Genomic DNA, 20,740 nt, shown 5'->3' with positions numbered 1-20,740 from the left:
TTTCTTGTGATGTGCAGGTTGGGAATGGCTGCCTGGAGAGCTAATCTGAGAGCAAACTCACCCAGAGAAGGGAGAAATCCCCTTTCCCTGTGATCCTGGTCCCTCATGGGCACAGGGACTTACTTATATGTGAAGAGGCACAAAGAGGAAAGTGGTGTTTACTATGCGCCTAGTGCAGCAGGTCCTGTGCACGTCACACGCTTCACGTGTGCACATCTACATGTCACTCTGACCACACGACAATCCTGCAAGGGAAGTGTGACAGTCCCATCGCATGGAGGAGAACTCATCCTGAGCACGTGACCTGTGAGTCATCTAGGCTGCCCCAAGAGTCCCCCACTGGTGCCCACAGATCCTGGCACCTCCTACTGCTTTGGCATTCATCCCCCAGGGTGGTCGGGTTTCCTTGCTTACTGCTCCAGAGCAGGGGTTAGGCCGGGGAGGGTGTGACTAGGTGTGAGACTGTCTCCAAACCTGAGCAGGACACTAATGCTCAGTAAATACTTGCCGATAGATGAGTGATCAAATGCAGTAAAGTCACCCAGAAAATAATCTCATCATGTTACTCACCTCTCTCACCTCCTCAATAGCTCCCTGATTCACTCAGAGTAATGCTGAAGGCCTTACCGTGGCCTACAAGGCCCTGCACATTCTTCACCCTCAACCCCATCCCCTGCACTCTCCCCTCCCTAATGCAGCTTCAACCACAGCTTCAACCAGCCTCCTTAATGTCCTTCAAGCACACCTCAGGGCCTTTGCACTTGCTGCTCTTCCTCCTTGGAGCCTTCTTGCCTCAGATATCAACATGCCTCCCTCTCTCATTTCCTCAGGGCTCATATAACTATCCCCTCAGAGACGCCTTCCCTCCCTGACCACCTCATCTAAAATATCACCCTGTCATTCTCTATCCTCTTATTCTCTTATTTTTCTTTGTGACTCTTATCACCACCAGAAATTATATTATTTACCTATTTATGTGCTTACTGTGTTTCCCCTGTCCTATGTGTGTATCTGTTGTAAGCTCCATGTGGAGACACGGCCTGTGTTTTGTTCATTGCTGTATCCCCAGTGCCTAGCACAGACCCTAGCACATAGTACAGTTGCTCGGTAAATTTTTTTTGAACAGAAGAATGGAAGAAAGAGAGACAGAAGAACCTGGACTCTATCACACAGCAGTATTTGTGCTATTTTTCACAGGAGAAAAGAAAACAAGGAACTTTAGTAAAAGAACCAAATTTACTTCAGTTTAAGGCAAATTCCACACAGAGACTGTCTCAGAGACGGGCACAGGACCAGACAGCATAGAAACACCACCATCATGCATGACAGGAAGGGAAGCAGTGTCGGCAACAGACGGGGTGCGGCCTGGTCTCCACCCAGGCAGGGGAGGTTCAGTGGGCTGTGGAGCCCCATGCGGCAGGAGGGACTGGCATGCATGACCTGTTCCCCATGTGGGTAAAGGCTGGGCAGCTGGGTGGGCCCAGGGGTGTGATCATATTTCTCACCTTTCCCACAGCAGGGGCAGGGGCAAGGGCTCCGGCTCAGATGCCAGAGCCCAAGGCTGAAGGACTAGGGTGGATTTGGGGTGATGGGATGGAACAGGGTGACCCTAGAGCCAAGACGGCCTTAAGGGGTTGCACTGGTGAGGAGTGGGATGGGGGAAGCCAGGCGTAGGATGAATATGGACTCTTGGGGCATCAGAACTGAAGGTAAACCCAGGGCCATCTGGTCAACCCTCTTGCCTTACAGATGTGAAAACTGAGACCCAGAAGGTAGAAAGGCCTCGCTCGGATTCCCACAGCCGACAGGGGCTGGTGGCAGGACCTGAACCCGGGACTCCCAACGCCTATCCCCATGGGATAGAGGGGCAGTGTGGGAGTGCTGGAGCTGGGCTGCTTCTTGCCCAGGCCTCCAGGTGGGCAGCAGAGGATGGTGCCCCAAGGACCCTGGGCAGCCTCTCGGGGAGAGAAGGGGATGCCTGGAGCCAGGAGCCACCTGCGGAGGAATCTGAAGGCCCAAACCAGGGAGAGGCCTGTGGATCCGTGTGTCTAGAACCAGCGTCATACTGGCCTTGGAGACGCCAGAAAGGACTCTGTGCCTGAAAAGCCAACCACGTGGCCTCCATCCACTATCACAGCGTCCCCTTCAAGGGTCTGTAGGAGTCCCACTGCATGCAAGGGTCCCAGGGAGGGTCACATGTTCAGGCATTCCTGCAAACCCAGCAGCCTCGTGTGGTTCATTGGAAATAGGGACAGGATGGGGTGGGGGTTGGGGCCAGGTATAGGAGGAGACACCATAGAAGGCGGGGAGCGAGAAGGGGGCCTGGCGGCGGGAGGCTCAGACCAGGCCTCAGGGTGACACAGGAGCAGATGGGGTTACCCAGGTGGGCTGAGGGGGCCCCCAGTCGTCCTGATTAGCATCTTCCTGGCTGGTCCGGAACCAGGTGTCAGTGAAGGAAGAGAAGAGCAGGGGCCCAGATCCCCACCTCTACCACCTGTACCCCCAAACTCTGGGGGTCTGGGCAGTATGGGAAGGAGTCTCCAGAAGCCCCGCCCCTGCTGGCCTCCCAGGCACAGGTGTTCCAAGGCTGGGCGAGGTGGACTGTAGGGGGGTCTGGGCACCCCGCCTACCTTTCTACTGGCCTAAGCCCCAGCCATCTGAACAGACCAGGCTCAGATGTGCCTGTGCAGGGGGGAGGCAGGGGGCGTGCAGGCCGGGGACTGCGGGGGTGAGCGTGCTGCGGCCGTGGGCAGGGAGCGCGGGCGGATGCCCTGCGCCTTCATGTAGGACACCAGCTGGTCGGGGATCTCGGCCAGCACATCGCGGGCCAGGCGCGCCATGCTCAGCACGTGGTTGCCCGTGCGGTCCACGTAGTCCCTGAAGGGCACAAACTGTCCAGCGGGGGAGGCAAGGTCAGGTGAGGTCTCCCTCTGGACACCAGCCCCCCCAGATCTCCAGGTCTGGGATCCTGTCCCACTCCTCCTCAGCCTCTGCCCGCTTCACGCAAGCCCTCCCCCTCACGGTGAATTCTCTGAGGGACTGGATCATAGGCACTGTTCTTTCATTCACTCAACAAATAACTTATCGAGCACCTATTCATGCCAGGATACAATACACCACTGAACAAGATCCCTTAATCTCTGAAGTCTTGGCACCAAGCACAGGCACTCAGCAGGCACTCTGGAAATGCTGAAGGAATCCCCTGGCTTCTGGAAAATGGGCCCTTCGGGTCTCCTCCCACCTCTCCAGCAGGGCCCTCTCTGTCTCTTTGGCTCTGCTTCTCCTCTTCCCTTTCTGGGCCAACACTTACAGTCAGGCCCCTCTGGCTTCATCCCAGGAGGTGTCTGCCCCCCTGCCAGGGCCTCAGGCTCACTCTTGCCTCTAGGCCTTTGCATACACAGGTCCCACCTCTCGGACTCCCGTTTCTAGCCCACTATCTTTGGTCTCCACACCTGGGATGACCCTGCTCCGACCTTAAATGTTTTAAATGGGGGAAGGGACGATGTGGGGAATGTCGGTATTTTATTCTGAATCTCCTAAGCACTAGGGACTCAGTCTGCACGAGATTCACAGAGGGATGTGCTTACTGAGGTGCTTTCTGAGGCTTGACTGGACAGGGATTCCCTGAGGACAAAGACCTGTCTGCTCGTTACATTCGCCAGCCTACTTGGAGGTGTTGGCATTGATTCAATCAACTGAGCAACACTCATTCTTGGAAAGGGCTGCAGCAACACTAAAGACACCTCCTCCACCTTCGTGGGGCTTGCCACCTCGCTTAGGAAGGCAGCCCAGCAGAAAACAACAGAAGGTGCAAGGAATGAGGCCCCTGTGTTCTACAGGAGACCCTGGAGGCCCCGGGGCTCAAGGAGGGCTTGGCAGAGTATTCCAGCTGGAACAACACAACATTAGAGGTGAGTCTCAGTCATGGTAGACGGGGGTCCAGCCCTAAGACTGGCTCCTGTTTCCTTCCATGGTGGCCAAGCCATTCCAGGGCTCCCAGTGCCTCCCTCCAGGGCCCCTTTCCAGAGAAGCCCCAAAAGGGGGAGTTAGGTCAGCCTGGCTAGGGGGGCTCTTGCATTTTCGGTGGGGCAGGAAGGGTCTGGGCTTCACCTGGACAATGTCCCGCTCGGCCAGCTTTCCCCGGGAGGAGATCCGCACGTCGTCACCATCCAGCTCCACCATGGCTGTTGGGAGGGGGTAAAGGGATGAGGTGGGGAGAAGTCATTGGTGGGCACCCAGGCCTGGTAGGACAGAGACCACCCGCCCAGACCCCCACGTTAGAGATGAGAAAACTGAAGCCAGGAGACAGGAGGAGCCCAACCAGGTGAGCCTGTGACTTCCAGCGCAGGGCACCACTCCCCCACCCTCCGCAGGCTCCCAGGGTAGAGGAGGGAGGAGTGACTCTGGGCCTCCTCCCCACAGCCTTGGGGTGTGGGCGTGGGGTACACCCCTTGACACACCCCTCCCTGTGCAAACAACACACCCTCACAGCATGCCTGCTCACCCAGACTGCTGCACACACCCCGGCATGAGCTCCCGCTCTTTTGGGAGGGGACACTCCCGAGGGCCTGAGGCCTCTGGAGAAACATCTGGGGGTGGGACTCACCATCGAACTCTGCCTGGCCCACGCCGACGATGATGATGGACATGGGGAGTTTGGCAGCCTGAGAGACAGCACGGGAGGCGGGGGGCGCCCAGCCGAGGGCCAGTGAAAAGAAAGGGGAGGTCACGGGGAAGGGCAGGGGAGGGGGCGTCAAAGGAGGAAAGGCAGAAGCACAGGGAAGAAAGGGAGGAGAGAAGGATGGAGATACACAGGGAAACACAGCAAAGGGGAAGGAGGAGGGAGAGAGGGCAGCCAAGGGTGGGGTGGAGAGGGCGTGAGGCAGAGGGAGAAACGGGTCACAGGTCTGCTTCTGTAAGGCACTCCCGTCCCCTCTGCTGTCACTGGACCTCCATCACATGGGACATCTTTCACATGGGCCCGGAGGCAGGGCCATCGTTGGCTGGGGCCCTATGTGGGGAGACTACCCGGTAGGGGGAGCCACGTTCCCAGGCCTCCCTGTCTCGGGACCTCCCACCTCTTCTACCTGGCCGAGCTGGGCTGGGATCTGGGGCAGCAGCCCTAGAGACGGGTTAATAAGGGACCCATAGGAGTCTGGAGGGAGTGGACCACGCAGTGTGAGGAAGCGGTGGGTGCAGAGCTCACCAGCTGCATCCTTCATCAGCTGGAAGCCCCTCCACCCCACACACCCTGTTGCTGGCCCACCGGGCTCTACAGTGAGAACCAGGAGTGGTCCCAAAGAGGGCAGGGAGAGGAGCAGCCACGCCCCAAGGCTGTCCCTGAAGGAGGCGGGGAGGCGCAGCCCCAGGTCTCCCCACCCCCCACCGCCAGCCCCGCTCACGTTGACGATAGCCTCCTTGGTCTGCGCCATGTCCGAGATGACCCCGTCCGTGATGATGAGCAGCACCGAGTACTGGGAGCCATCCTGCACCGCGGCCGCGTTCCTGGGGCAGCGCGGGGCAGAGGTCGGGCTGGGGGGACGCTGGGCATGTCGTCCCCCCAGCACAAGGACCCTCAACACTGATGGGACAGCTGGTGGGAGGGGGTCTCTTTAGCAAATCGGTGGGAAGAGACGCTCCCTCCCACCATCCTGAGAGGACAGGGCTGGAAGGAAGCACCTTGTGAGCCGTGGGGATGGATGTCCAGTGACCGCCGCACTCACCTGGCCACATGGGTGACTACAGGGGCGAAGTTGGTGGGGCCGTAGAGCTGCACCGTGCGCAGGCTGTGGTGGTAGGCCTCTAGGATGCCATCGATGCCACAGCACGAGGGGTTCTCTTGGTTGCCGTTCTGGGGGCACAGAGGGTGGGGAGGCTGAGCCCAGGAAGGAAGGAGGGGTGGGGAGGAAAGCAGCTGGGTGGTCTGTGGGGGCAGAGTCAGGGTGGGGGAGATCAGCAGGCCTGGGCTCTCCTAGACTCTTCTCTGGTGGGGGTTTGGGGTAGGGGAGGGAGCCCCCAGGGCCCATCGTGAAGGCAACACGTGCTCCAGGTGAGCAGGGTCCAGACCTGCTCTTTGCCCCGCTCCCTGTACCTGCTCAGACAGCATTCCCCCCCCACCCCCACCCCCAGAGCCCTGGCTGCTTAGGGAACCTCGGGCAAACCCACCACACCCTAAAATCACTGCAGAGTCTGAGCTGCTCTGGAAGGGCCGGCGGCTGCTCCGTCCTCCTGTGTCCTGTGCCCAGCACGGTGCCCGGCACTCCACAGGCATGAGAGGGATGTTTGCAGTGAGTGACCCAGCCACCGACTGAGCGTCCCCAGCTCACGGGAGGGAGGGAGAGGAGGTGGCCCGAGGAGCCATCTCCACAGGGCCCCAGCCTCAGACCAACTCGGGGAGCTCCTGGAACTACCTGCAGGTGTCCGTACCCAACCCACACCCCTTTAGCCTCATTTCTGGGGCCTTGGGGGATAGTTCAGCGCTGTCTCCACTCCACCTCCACCTGGTCTTGTTAGGAAGAGGAGGGCAGAGCCCACTGTGGGCGGCTTCAGACACGGAGGGGAGGTGCGTGTGCCCGAGGTGGGGAGTGGGTTTCTGGAAGCTCTGCTACAAGCCCCGCTGCACCCAGCAGGCAGCCTGCCCCCACAAAGGCGGCACCTCAAGTCCCTAGGCGGGCAGGCTGGGAAATGCCCCCCACCCCAGGCCTGTCACCACACCCCCAGCCTGGTCAGCCCTCAGCCCTTTCTCCCGGGACCCCCTACCAGCGGGAACTCGTGGGACACCCTGCCGTCAGGGGGCAGCTTGGCCCCGAAGCCGAGGGCGGGGAACATCTTGTCGCTGTCATAGTGCTGGATGATCTCCCCGACGGCGGTCAGCGCCAGCGCGTAGGCGTTCAGCTGGTAGGGGCTCATGTAGTGCAGGGACGTGGACTGCGAGGGGTTCCCTGCGAGACAGGGCATGGGGACGTGTGCCGGCCTGGACGCTCCAAGCCACCGGGCTCAGAACGTAGAAGGGGGTATCCAAGGGCACCCCTTTCTTTCTCTCTTACTGCACATTCAATCCTTTAGCACATCATGGCTGCTAAACCCTCAGGATACACCCAGAATCCCACCTACGTCTCCCCTCCTCCACGATACCGTCCTCTTGCTCGTAGGACGGCAGCAGCCCCATCTCCATGTTTCCAGCCTTGTGTCCGCACGCAGCACACCAGCCAGAGTGAGTCTATGTCAAAACTCAGGCAGCTAATCACACCTCTTTGCTCAAAATGCCCCAGGGCTCCCATTTCACCAGGAATTAAATCTGAAGTCCTTACAAGGGCCCACCAGGCCCCACTTGATCTGGCCTGTGGTTACCTCTCTCCTCGTCTCCTACCATCCTGTCACCCACTCAGTTCCAGAGTCTCGCCATTCCCACCTCAGGGCCTCTGCAAAGGCTGTTTCCTCTGCTCTGGGACGCTTTTCCACAGATGTGCACGTGCCTTGCTCCTTCACCCCTTCAGGTCTGCCGTGGTCTTCCCTGAGCAGCCTGTTGAAAGTTACAGGCTCCCCCAATACTCCCTGTCCCTCTTCCTGACTTGTTTTTCTCCATCGCCCTTGTCATCACTAATATTGCCCATATTTTAGTTACTTCTTTATTAATAAGAGGCAGTACAGCACAATACTGCCAAGTATTAATCCTTTCTAGCTCCTACTAGCTGTGTGATCTTGGGTAAGTTTCCTAACCACTCAGCCTGTCTCCTCATCTGTAAAATGGGGGTAATAATAGTCCCCACCTCACACCACTGTTGTGAGGATTACAGATGTTATTATAACTCTCCACATTGTTATGACTACGAAGGCCCCTCCCAGCTCTGACATCCCACCACTCTGTGATGGTAGGGCCCGCAGCCCTGGGGGGGTTTCTTTTCTTTTCCTTTTCAGGCAAGGCTTTATCCGGGCTGAGGAGTGAGAACAAACAACAGGTTCCCTTGCTCGCTTGTTCACTCCCTGGGTGGGTGTGGGGGGTGGGGGCGAGCTTGTTCCTTATATGAGGTGAGGGCAGGGGTCTGTGCCGGGCTAGGGCCAGAGGGGCTGCTTAGACGATTTGCCCACCCCTTAGGTGGTGCTGCGTGCAGGGGCCACACACAGCACCCTGAGAGGGGTTTCTGACACCTGCGGAGTACGAGACCGGGGCATCTTCTGACTGGCACAAAAATGAACATTGAGCACTGGGGATGGGGGTCCAGAATCCAAGGAAGGTTGTGAGGTTTCTCACAGTGTAAAGTTTGGCACGGATTGCTCCTGGCCACTTGGTCACAGCCCGACACTGGAGAAGGTCAGAGCAGGAAGGAAGCCTAAGCAGGGGAGAGGACCAGAGCTCCTGGGCGTTCCTGCCTCCCTGAGGACCACAGGGCTTAGTCTCGCCTCTGGTTCGCCCCTCCAGCCTGTGGGCTGGACTGCACAGGGGCTGTGCAATTTGATCCTGTGAGGAACCACCTCCGCTCCAGGGCTCTCCAGGGGCCCAGAGTAGCTGTCCTATTCCCCCAAAGAGACTGGGTGTCCTCAAGGGCAAGGCTGTGGCTCAGGGTATGGTAGGCCCAGAACCGGGATTTGTTAGTGACCATGATCCAGTCTGTGGATACCTTCGCCACCTTGGTTGTATCTTTGGTTCTCCAGACCTAAGTTCCTCCTCTTTGGTGAGGATGAGGCCTGAGCGTATGGGAGAGCCGCTCCAGCTAGGGCCAACGACCACAGCCCTGAAGAGCCCTCCCCTCTCTAGGTCCCCAGTCCCCGTCCAGCTCCTCTGCCCATGCCCCCACTCACCATTGGAGGCTGTGAAATCGATGGCCACCGTGAAGTTGATCTGGGTCCTAGAAGAGGAAGAACAGCAGGGGAGTGACCTGGACAAAGGCGGGCCTGCACGGGACAGGGAGTGAGGAACCTGGCTTCCATCCCAACCCCACTGCTTGCCAGGTATGTGGCCTTGGTGAAGTCACTCATCTCCTTCCAGTTCTGGAAAACCGGGATAGTAACATCAGCCACACCCTCCCCCAAAAGACTTTTGTGAGCATCGAAAGAGTCAGGCAGTGTGACAGCTCTCTGAAGATGATTATGTTCTGTGGGACACATGGCTATGGTTACTTATTTGCTCTCCAAACCCTGCCCCTGGGCCCACCTGAGACCAGAGAGGTAGGGTTTCCCCGTATTGCTGTCTCAAATTTGGAGTCAGATTCAGGGTTAAAGCTTATTTGGCAAAAAAGAAAGACAAACAGGCATTGTGCACCTCCTGAGGGAAGAACAAATGAAGTTGTCTTGCCAAAAAATTGAACTGTATTCCCACTGGGCTTCCAGAATCATCTACCCGTTGTTTATAGGAAACATAGGGGATAGAGGAATATATTAAATGACACCACGGGGGATGCAGCCTGTAAAAACCAGTCTGTGGGAAATTCTGTAGGAGCACTACTGGAAGAGTACCCATGGACCAGTAGCATCAGGCCCCCAGTGGACCTACGGAATCAGAATCCCTTGGTGGGCTGCAGGAATCTGTTTCAGCAAATCCTTCAGGTGCTTGGGGGAACCACTAGATGAAAAGATAATTAGGAATTCCTTGGCAGTCCAGTGACTAGGACTGGGCGCTTTTACTGCTGTGGCCCGGGTTCAATCACTGGTTGGGGAACTCAGATCCTACAAGCCATGTGGTGCGGCCAAAAAAAAAGATAATTATGAGACAAATCAACCAATTGCAATAAATGGATCTTGCCTTGGTTTCTGATTCAAATAAGCCAATTAAAAAACTTTAAAAGACAACTGGGGAAATTTGAATACTGACTAGATAGTTGGTATTAAGGAACTATTCAGTTTTTAGGTGTGATTTTGGTATTGTGGTTATATTTTACAAAGAGAGAGTCCTTATATTTTAGAGACATCCTGAAGTAATTGGGGGATGAGACATGATGTCAGAGATTTGCTCCAAAATAATGAGATGAGAGGGAGAGTGTATGGAACAAGACTGGCCCTGAGTTGGTAATTGTTGAATCTGGGTAGAGGGGACTTGGGGGCTCATTATATTCTCTCCAATTTGGCATGTGTTTGGAATTTTTCCACAATAAAAAATTAGGTTTTGAGCATTCAGATTCAGGATTAAAACTTTCTGAGGGTTTGGCTGTTCTAGGTTCTGTGCCAGATGCTGCTGATAGAATAAAGCTGACAAGACATGAACCCCTGATAAAGTCTAGTCTTGTGGTCCTCACACACAGTGAGCGTAGAGTCACCTGGGGAGCTTGTTTAAAAAAAAAGATCCCAGGGCCCCCCTCTCAGGATGCCATTTCGGTTGGTCTGAGATGGGGCCCCAGAATCTGCTTTTTAAAAGAAAAACATCCCCTGTCCTCATGCAGGGATTCTGAGGAGGGGTTTCTGGGATCACACTTAGGAGAACTCTGTTCTGGTGGTTCTGGGTTGTGCCTAAGGATGACATAAGATGAGGCAGGACTCACCTCACCTGCATTTAGCAGATGGTCCCTATCAGAAACCACAGCCCTGTCTCCACTTGACCCACAGCCAAGCTGCTGCTCAGGGAACCTTCAGTCTCCAGGAAAGGTGATGGACATGGTTAGCAGAAGACCCCACCCAGGGTCTGCTGGCCAGAGACAGTCCTCCCCACACTCTTTCCCCCTCGTCTGCTGCCTGGGGGCAGAGCACTCAGTAGACTCCAAGCTCTGAGGGAGAAGGAGCCACGAGACAGCAAGAGGTGGTTCTGGCCTGCAGGACTAAAGCTGAGAGACGTGTTGGTCTGACTCTCCCACATAAAGGGTGGGGAAAGAGGCGGGCTTTTTTTCACTCTTTCACTTCCCCTGCTCTGGGTTCTGACACAGCTCAGAGAAGGAAGGGACTGGGAAGCAGGCACTTTTGTGGAAAAGTCCCTCCCTGCAGGCCGTCTCTCCCGCCTACGGGCTGCTTAGCACACGGGCTGCTCAGCAACCAGCTCCATCTCTGACCCTGACGTGGGAGCAGAAGCGCCCGTAGCCTTCCTGCTGGTCCAGGTGGGCGAGGGAGCGATGCCAGGGAGGAGAGAATCCCTAGACAGACGCCTCCACCAGCTGCCTGCCTGGACACGCACGCCAGCCTCGCCCTCAGGTTCTCCAGAGTGTGAGGAGAGCGGAGGAGCAGGGCCAGGGCGCGCCTCCATGAGCTCCTTCTCCATGAGAGCATGAGACGTCACAGCACCCAGCCCTCAACTCATCCGCCTCTATCACGCCCCACCTGGGAGCTGCGAGGGGGGTTCGTTACCACAGAAGAAATGCAGCACGCGGGGACAGAAAGAACCCTGCCACTGAATAAGCGGTGTGGCCTCGGACAGGTTGTGTAAAATGGAGACAATCACCTTCGCCCAGCCCACTGTGTTCTGTAAACGGGGGGGCGCGATGCAAATGAGAAGGGTAAACAGGATGAGGATTGTTTGAAAATTATCAGGGAATATAAGGCGTGGTTGCTTCATAGGATAGAGAGCAGAGCAGTCTTGATGGGGGAAGGGAGCAAGGGCAGGGGCTGGAGGAGGCGCGGAGGAGGCGCAGGGAGCCTCTGGGTGATTGCAGGAAGGGCATCTGCTCACGAGGTAGAAGGAGAGCGCAAAACCTGGGCACTGCAGGCTCAAGGCAGCAGGGAGCCGTGTCAGGGGAGAGTAAGTGTGGCTTCCCAGGGCCTGACTTTTCCCTCTGACCAGAGAACCAGGCATCCAAGCGCCTGCTTGGCTGGGATGAGACTTTGGCAACTGCCCCGCCTGTCTCCTTCCCAGACAGGTGTAGACACTCACCTGCCTGCACCTGCGGGCTCTCAGTTACCCACACCCGGCCCTGGCACCTGTCCTGGCAGGGAGTGTGCTGGGCAGGACCTCACCTCGGAATCCGGCTCTCTTTCCAAGAGCTGTTGGCTGGAGCCTCCAGGCTTCTCTGCCTGCCTCAGCCTGGATGCCGAATCTTCTGCTTCTTTCTGCTCCTTAAACTTGTGTTTGACCATCCCCCAACCCCCTGGCTCAGGTCCCAGGTCCTCCTGCCCCTTGTAGGTCTCTAATGACACTGGGCAGGTTCATCACTGCCCCACCCCACCCCCCAGCCCCCCGACAGATCATCAGGATCAGAAGCTCAGAGCAGGAAGGAACCTTAAATTCACCTAATGCCAACCTCTCTGTGCAGAGGGGGAGACTGATGCGCAGGGAGGGAAAGTGACCTGCCCAAAGTAACCCAGCAAATTCCCAGCAGAGAGGCGCCTAGGGCCTGGGCCTTCTGATTCCTAGACCAGGGCTCTTTCCACCTCCCTAAGCCCATTTCTCTTTGTCATGGAGTCCCTACCACCTGCAGGTCCCACCTCCGCACAGGGACCTCACGTGACCCAGGCTGGCCTCCATGGCTCAGGAGCACCCTCTGCAGCCACTCAGGATCGGGGCATGCAGGACTCTGGGCGAGTTGTCTGAGAGTCTGCTAAGAGCCCAGGATGGCAGGCTTCAGCCAGGGCCTTAAAGAGGCCGGGTGGGGCCAGAGCTGCTCATGTCGATATATGGGGCCCCTTCCCTCTCCTTGAGGCTGAAGAAACCAGGCTGCATCTCTTCTCACCCTCCTTTGATGTAGTCGAGAAATGTGCACTCTGACTCCACAGCAAAGGAAAGCAGTGTGACCTTGAAAACAAAAAGAAGCTTTGTCAGCAGGGAGCACTGGGCAGGGGGAGAGCATTGGGGACAGTCATGGAGCCCCAGCCTACATTGTTGCAAACAGTGCCTGCAACAACTCTGTGAAGTACTATTATCTCCATTCTACAGCCAAGGAAACTGAGGCTCAAAGAAGCGATGCAATGTGTCCAAGGACACTACCAGGACAAAGCCAAGTGAGATGGGAAGCAAGGTTTGTCTGGCTCTTGACCTTGATGCCACACTGCATCCTTGGAAAGGCCCTGTCTCTGTCACTGGAGTACAGGGGCTCGAGCCAAGGAATCGAGTTTCCCCTAAGTGGACACGGGTGTGGAGTGGAGGGAGAGGAGGTGGTCTTCCTGACACAGGCCTAAGATCTGCCAATGCTAACAAGCTCCATGCTTCCATGTTCTGCTACCTATTAATCTTGAAATGTGCCTCTCTGGTCTACAGTTGTTTTAAACCTTACTTGTCCCGCCTCATCCCTCTAGCATCTCGTAATCGCTATCCTCTCAGACCCAAGACCTTCCTAAGCAGCCTGTCCTTTCCCCAGAGGTAATTGAGTACCTGGGGCCCCTTCTCCCAAGCAGAGGCCTCTTGACCTATGGCCCTGGCAGCTTTGGCATCAGCTTTCCCAAGACAGGCAGCCACCTGACAGCTTGTTATGAAAATGATTTAGGATCATGGAGACAAATGAAAGCTTGGCAGCTTAAATCAATTAATCGAGGCAAGATTGGGGTGGGGGACTTTTACCTGTGTCAGAGAACTCCACTCTAGGATTTGGGATGCCCCCTGCTGTTACAGATTCAGTCATCTTTAACAACTCAATGGGGAGGCCAGGTAGTGCTTCTGCTTAAAAAAGGGGATGAGCCATTAGTCGGAATAATGGGAGGGTCTGTGAGTACTGAGCTGGGTCTTGGAGACCCCCACTTGCTGTGGTTACAGTGTTAGGCACCTGAATGGACAAAGCCTCCTTTCTCTAGGAATGGACTATGGCAGTGGCCTCTACTCTGACCATGACCATTAGACTCCCTGGGAAGCTTTTAAAACATCTTGCACCCTGCCCCAGGCCCAGGGATGAAGCAATTGCCTAACTTGCCTGGCCATATGGATTGACCCGGGGACTTGGTACTCAAAGTGTGGTCCCCGAACAGCAGCAGCAGCATCACCGGGATGCTGGATAGAAATGCAGATTCTTGGCATTTTACCAAGATCCCCAGGAGATTCTGCACATAGTAAGTAAGGTATGAGAAGCACTAAATACAGATTCCTGGGCTCCAGCCTGGGTTTCCTAGAATGGAACCCCAGGGAACTGGCCTGGGCGTCTGTATTTTTATAAGTGTCCTGGACCCTGAGTGATTTTTTTTTTTTTATGGTATAGATTGGGAAGTGCTGGAGCAAGGGAAAGTCAGAAGACCTGGGCCCAGTCCTGCTCCGTCCCTAACTCACTGTGTGCCAAATCATGTCCCCTCTCTGGGCCTCAGTTTCTTTACCTCTAAAGTAAGAAAGCTGGATGAGATCTGTGGTTTTCAAACATTTTTTTCTGGTTGTACGTCTAATATTTCTCAGCTGGGGAAGGTGCTGCCTCCCCTGGGGCCATTGGGGAATGTAAGGGAGAGCTCTGGGGTCTCTCGATGACTGGGGCTCTATTGCTAGCTATGGGCTGAGGCCAGGAGTGCTAAGCACCCCACCATGTATGGGGAAGTCCTCTGAGATGAAGAATTATTCTGCCCCAGGTGCCGACAGCATCCCCACTGAGAAACACTGCAGCTTCAGACAAAGGCAATATTACTCCAAGCCTGTGTGTGAAACAGTTACAATCAGGGAAGCAGTGGTCAGCAGAGTACTTTACAGTTTATAGTCCTTCCTCTCCCGTGTGTCTGCCACAGCCACCCTCTGCACTAAGCTGGGGGGTGGGGTGGGGGCGGGGGATGATATATTAGCCCCATTTAACAGATGGAGACAATAAGGCTCGTTGGAGAAGCCCTGGAGCTCCCTCTCTGTGACCTCTTCTGGTCTGGAGTTGCAGCTGGCCTGACTCCACTGGCTACATTTGGCTGTATTTGCTGATGGGGCTGTGGCCCACTAGAGTGGGAGGGACGTGAAGGGTACAGACTTGGGTATGTTTGCACTGCAAAGACATTGCTTGGTTCTGTAAATGTTGTAAATGTTGTATAAACAAACACGGGCTCCACCTCAGGGCCTTTGCACATGCTGATCCCTATAACGAGAATTCTTTTTCTTCAATATCCTCAATACTTGCTCCCTCACCATCTTTAAAATCTCTGCTCAAATGTCACCTTCTCAGAGAAGCTTTCCTTGACTACTTTATATAAAACAGTAGTTCTGTCTCTGGCATTCCCTATCCATTTGCCTGACTATACTTTTCCCCACAGCACTCACAACCACCTGAGACACACGAGTATTTGTGTGTATATTTGTTTTCTGTCGACCCTCCACTAGACGATAAGCACCAGGAGGGCAGGGATTTGGTCTGTCTTGTTCTCAGCTGTATCCCTTGTGCCTAGAACAGTGCCTAGCACATGGTAGCATGCAGTAAATACTTGTTGAAGAAATGCACCAATGTCCTGAATATCAGCCCCCCAGAAGCTACTGGGCCAGTGTGATCCCAGGTTAAGCAGGGGTAGTGCCCACAGCAGCTGCAAGCTCTGAATTGAATTATTGTGGTTACTGCCATGTCTACCATCTTCTAGCTCAGTGACCTTGGTTGAGTCACTTCCCTGCCTGCAGCCTTGGTTTCCGCTTTTATGACGAGGGGATGATAACATGTGCCTCTTAAGGAAACAACCTGTGAAAAGCACCCAAGTGGGGAATTTCCCAGAGTAAAGGCCCAATAAAGGAGATTCCTCTTCCTCTTCCTTCCTGCAGGAAGTCCCCACAGGAGTTTCTCTCTGGGATGTCTCATTCTGTATCACAGGGCCTGAGGTGTCTCCTACACGTCTACCCCCCGTTGCTCCAATGGCCCCACCCCTCCCCACCCCCAACCCTCCAGGTCTGATTCCCACACCCTGCAGAAGCACACACACAGACACACATGACTCCTGCCACCAGACCTAGCTGGGGGCTCAGAATGCCTACATCCACGGCAGAAAAGGGGTGGCTACTCACTGTGCCAGAATTCACATATTTCTTTTTCTTCATTTTCTTTTTTGGGTTTACCACCTGCAGAAAAAAAAAACAGTTACCAGGTAAGAAGGAGGGTTTCCAAGCGGTCAGGGCTGGGTGTGGGCCTGGAGGCAGGAGAGAGGGAGTCAGGGGTGACTAGGTAGACACAGAAGGAAGAAAGAATTGGATTTCGGGCACAGGTGGGAAGTTCAAGTGGGAGCGCTGGCAAGCTGTGCAGGTGGAAACAAAGAGCCTAGGGAGAGACGCCCAGAACAACCTTGGAGCCACCACAGTCATGAAAGTCATCCAGATGACATGGTGCTTGCTGACGTATTCAGGGGATGACAGCTCACTAGCGAGGCTGTTGAGATGAGGGCACATCTCAGCTCCAAGACTACACTGTGCCTCAGTTTCCCAATTTGTCCTATGAGGGTGTGGAACTTTTAGAATTTACTGCATCTCAAACTTTTACTCCAAAGTAGCCCTCCCAGTGGGCTCCTGGGGGCCCGGGCGTCGCCGAAAGATCTGGCCACAAGCACATTTCTTTGAAGTCTTCTCTGTTATCTTTAAATTAGCCTGTATTCCACATTTCCACTCTCTAATTATAACTGTTTTAATATTAAAGCACTGTTTTGTTCTCAGATCTTCCTGTGAAGTGGGCACTGAGAAAGCATCCTGTTTGTTCTGGGGTTTTGTGCAAAACCCGGCACACAGCCCCTCCCCCATGTTCCAGCCTCTCCAGCCCTAAGCGGCTGCACCCAAACTCCTCGTGGGGGACCAGCACCCCCTAGGGGCCAGCCCAGCAATCTCCCAACTCCTGGGCTGGAGTTCTAAGCCTTCTCCTCTCCCTCTCCTCACATCCCCAGGATCTCCAGGGCAGGTCTGGGGGTCTGCCCTCCTGCGCAGGGCGGCACTGCGTGGCTCCCAGGACCAGGAGCTGTGCTCGCTCTGGAGACAATGGTGAGTGAGACATCGCCCCCTCCCTGAGGACATCATGGTCTTTGAGGGGGTAGGAAATATGAAAAACAGGAATGAAGCCACAAAGACTTGGAGGTTCAGAGCCAGCATGGAAGTTCAGCGCGCCTCAGGTGGCATGATGGGGCTGAAAGTGGGGATGGGCAGAGGGAAGGGGACGGGGCCAGCCCCTAGGGGCTCCTAGAGCTGTGATGTGTACGGCTGCTTATATATGCCCCCCGGCTGCACGTAGACTGCAGGTCGCCGGGGCATGGCCCTGTGTGAAGGAGCTTGGACTCACCTTGTGGGTAAAGGCCCTGTGCGACCTCAGCGGGGGTGGAGGCTCCCCGCTCCCCTGTGCGACCCAGGCTGAAGCGGTGGGTGAGATGCACAGCAGGGTGCTAAGCAGGGCAGCAATGCGGTCAATTGCCATTTTGGAGGAGCATTTGGGTTACTGAGTGGAGGACAGAAGGAGGTGGAAAGGCCATTAGGGGACTGTCACAAAGCCCCCACACAGGGGAGACGGTGACCGTGGGGGTAGACGGGCATGAAGGGGACAAATGTCAGAATCTTTAGGTGCCAGGAGGGGTAGGATTCAGGCCTGGACTGGGTGTGGGATGAGGGGCAGGGGGTGTCCAGGATGCCGCCCCACGTGCCGTGGCCGCTGTGATGACAGCACAGAAGGGGGAGCTGGCTGGCCGGGGGAGGGGCGGGCTGCAGGGACCTTAGCCAGTGCATTCAGTCTGGGGAGGCTGAGTCTGAGGAGTGGCCAGAAGACAGCTGGGCAAACGCAGCGGATGCCCAGGCTGATGCCAGGGCCTGATGTGAGGGTCTTTCCTGGCAGAAGCCTCTTCTCTCTTCAGGCACTTCTGACTCTAGAAAGGCCTTCCTGAGCCCAAATCGGCCTCCCACTGATGCCCTCCATGGTGCAAGGCCTGCCCTGGGGCTGCCAGAGTTTAATTCCTTTTCTACCTGATGGCATGTCCGATGTGTAAAGATAGTACTTCTGTTTGCCAGCGCTGCAGTTTCTCTCGTTGATTGCAAGGGAGCAGAGATCAATGACCGGGAAAACAAGTCAATCTAACCTTTTCTGCTTGAAGTCTGAGAGATCATATCCTCGTGTGAGCCTGTCAAGCATCCTTAGACTCAAACACCAAGAGATCTGACCCCTTCCCTTCACTTCCCTAAAAATCTCCTTAAAAGAGTCCAAAGACAGAGCCTGCTTCTCTCTGCCTGGGTGGGGAGACACAGACAGCTCCGTCCCTTCTCCTTACAGAAAACAAAGCAATTAACTGTGAGGATCAGAGCTCTTTCAAAGAAATTTACCCACGTTCGATTCTCAAAAATAGCCTTGTTCAATTGAATTCAGTGTGGATGTATAATAAGCACCTAGTGTGTGCCCAGGAGGGCCCAGGCCAACGTGACTATGGCAACAGGAAGGGCTGTCACTTTGTCTGCCCTCGGGGAGCTTCAATCCAGTTGGAACACAAGACCTGCCCACTTGGAACAGAGATACAGGTGGGAGTGGATGCAGGGAGGGATTAGGGTTCAGTGATGGGAGTCAAAGCCAGCTCTACAACTTCACTAGCTGAGTGATGTGAGGATAGTGCCAGTTTATAGGATGGCTGTGAAATGTAAATCTCCTGGCACCCAGGCGCTCAGCAGATGACACAAGGAGATAGCACTGATGTAATGCTCACCAGAGGCCAGGCATTGTTCTAGTAACTTACTTACTTCTCAGTGCGCATGGCTCAGAGTGGGGCAGGAACTCAGCCAGTGTCACACGGTCGACACATGGCAGACTCAGGTTATGAACCATGGGCCGTAAATTAGGGTTATACGTATCTTTGGTTCAGTGGGTGTGGCATGAACTATGCTGTCCATGAAGTTCAGAAGTGGGAGAAGATAGGCTACCAGAGGAGTAGGATCTGAGTTCGATGTGGAAGGTGGGAGGATATCCCAACTGTCCTTTGAGGGCAGATGCTATTATCTCCAGAGTGACTGGGCGTCTTGCCCAAGGTTCTCTGGGCTAGATGGAGGTATCCTGACTCCTGTTCCCCTCTTTCCTTCTAGAAAAGAGAAGATATTCTGCAGGCCCTGAACATGCTCTGATTAAAGGCAGAAGGCTACTTTGAACTCAGGACCTCAGGTCTCAGGCCCGGAAACTTCTGACACTGTCCGCCACCTTCTGCCCCACCTGCACTTCTATCCCCCCGCCTTATTGGAAGAGCTCTCTTCAGGCGAGCACGACAGCTCAATGATGTGGACTCAGATAAACTTAGATCATGTGCCTCTTTATTCTGCCACGTACTGGGCTTTGGTCAAGTCCCCTCACTTCTCTGAGATTGTCTCCTTAAGTGTGAAATGGGACAATAACACCCACCTCCCAGGAGAACATGCAAAAACCCCAGCCATGGCTCGCTGCAGTCTTCAGCGACTGGGAGCTCTGTACTGTTGGAGCAAACCCCAGCCTTCAGGCGCCCGCCTCACCTCATAGATGTTGAATTGGCTCTGCCCGCGCGCCAGCTCCCGGTAGCTGGTGGTGAACTCTCCAATGAAGTCATGGCTGCAAGGGAAGGTTGCGGCTGAGACCACGAGGCCCCGGCGGTGCGCTGCCTCTGCCCATCCTCCCACCTCTCACATCCCTTCCCCTGGCTCCCAGTTCTGCCCGGGACTTCTGCCCCGGGGGGACACACCAGCAGAGAGGGCGGGTCCCTGGGAAGAGTCCAGTGTCCCCCATGGAGCAAGAAACTCCACAGTCACCCAGCAAGAAGCAGGGTCCTGGAGAATGGGACCCACTTCTATGTGGATTCTTACGTGAACAAACAGCAACAGAAGGTATTTTGGGGACAAATGGGGGAATTGAATATGAAATGAATATTAGATGGTATTCAAGAATTATTGTTCAACGTGTCAGGTGCGATAATGACATTTGTAGCTATGTAGAAAAATGTCCCTATTTTTTACACGTCCCCAGTGAGATATTTAGAGGTAACAATGCCATCATGTCTGTAACTTAAACTACATCAGCAAAGCATAGATAAAGCAACTATGGCAACAATATGTAACGCTTGCTAGATTCAGGTCATAGGCTAAATCTAATAGTGTTCATAAAACTCCTCTCTGCTTTTCTGTGTATTTGACATTTTTCCAATAACATTTTTTGAAAAGACAATTAGCACTAAGTCTGTCCAGCTTGAGGTGTTTTCTGCAGTGTTTACACTTTCTGCATCTCTGCCCCACACGCGTGTGTTGATGGTAAGTGCAGCAAAACCTTGTACAAAGCAGAATTCCGTCTCCCTTGCGGTTGGCTGCCTTTCCCCATCACTGTCCCTGGTAGAGGGCAGTGGTTAATGTGCTGGCCGGGAGCGCCTGCTGGAGTGTGATGCCCAGGAGGTGCCCCTGGGGCCTTGCCCCACCTTGAGTCCACACTGTCTTTTGCCTACATATTTACAGCTCTCAGCATTCAGACTATGAGCTCCTTGATGGTGGGACCCAATGGCATCTGCTGGCTGCCTCCGGCTCTCCCCTGTAAAGGAGAAGTATGGGGAACTCCCAGGTGAGATGATGAGGTGAAGCATGGGTGAAAGCTTGAAGCTGACTTGCCGGTGATGTGGTTAAAGTGGAGAGAGGAGGCGACAGAGTGAGTTGGCAGAGGTAGTAATGGCACTAGAGTTTCTCTATAGGAAGGTGTTGGGCAAGTGAGCTCCTTGGAAGGAGCTCGGGCCTAATTTAGAACTGCACTTACACAGCACTTCACGGCATCCTCTGTCCATGCCACGGACTTGAGAGGCACCAGAGGCGATTGAAGGGCTTAAAGCCCCTCTATGACAACTGTGGTAGCACCGCAGGATGGAGGGCTCACAAAAGTCAGGAAGGATGACATACTTAGATTTGGTTCAACAGACAAGCAGTAGCTGCTGAGGGTTCTACTAAAGTTGTCAGAGGTCCGTTCCGGTCCTTGTCTATGAATTCTGAGTGATACTGGCTCCTTGGGGGCACTTA

General features: G+C 54.9%; 1 protein-coding gene and 1 long non-coding RNA gene across 3 annotated transcripts in view; one reads left to right on the top strand and one right to left on the bottom strand.

Moving 5' to 3' along the window:
* Positions 1 to 1,248: 1,248 nt before the first annotated feature.
* CPNE5 (copine 5) overlaps positions 1,249 to 20,740 on the bottom strand; it is a 90,908-nt gene continuing 71,416 nt past the window's right edge. For both annotated transcript variants that reach the window (XM_057700460.1, XM_057700461.1), the window contains 10 exons: positions 19,226 to 19,301; positions 15,785 to 15,838; positions 12,585 to 12,646; positions 8,800 to 8,846; positions 6,760 to 6,941; positions 5,724 to 5,851; positions 5,403 to 5,505; positions 4,607 to 4,664; positions 4,111 to 4,184; positions 1,249 to 2,891 (listed from right to left, as the gene is read on the bottom strand). In XM_057700460.1, coding sequence (XP_057556443.1) covers positions 2,673 to 2,891; positions 4,111 to 4,184; positions 4,607 to 4,664; positions 5,403 to 5,505; positions 5,724 to 5,851; positions 6,760 to 6,941; positions 8,800 to 8,846; positions 12,585 to 12,646; positions 15,785 to 15,838; positions 19,226 to 19,301 — 1,003 coding nt within the window. In that variant the 3' untranslated portion in view covers positions 1,249 to 2,672. The remainder of the gene's footprint in view (positions 2,892 to 4,110; positions 4,185 to 4,606; positions 4,665 to 5,402; positions 5,506 to 5,723; positions 5,852 to 6,759; positions 6,942 to 8,799; positions 8,847 to 12,584; positions 12,647 to 15,784; positions 15,839 to 19,225; positions 19,302 to 20,740) is intronic.
* On the top strand, positions 3,728 to 19,910 carry LOC130831964 (uncharacterized). The gene is made up of 3 exons (XR_009048154.1): positions 3,728 to 3,911; positions 16,648 to 16,741; positions 18,809 to 19,910. It is a non-coding gene; the product is annotated as an uncharacterized LOC130831964 (long non-coding RNA).

Source organism: Hippopotamus amphibius, chromosome 11 (genome assembly GCF_030028045.1).
Source record: "Hippopotamus amphibius kiboko isolate mHipAmp2 chromosome 11, mHipAmp2.hap2, whole genome shotgun sequence".
NCBI classification, from domain to species: domain Eukaryota; kingdom Metazoa; phylum Chordata; class Mammalia; order Artiodactyla; family Hippopotamidae; genus Hippopotamus; species Hippopotamus amphibius.
Note: the sequence above shows the minus strand (reverse complement) of the source record. Positions and strands in the feature narration are given on the sequence as shown.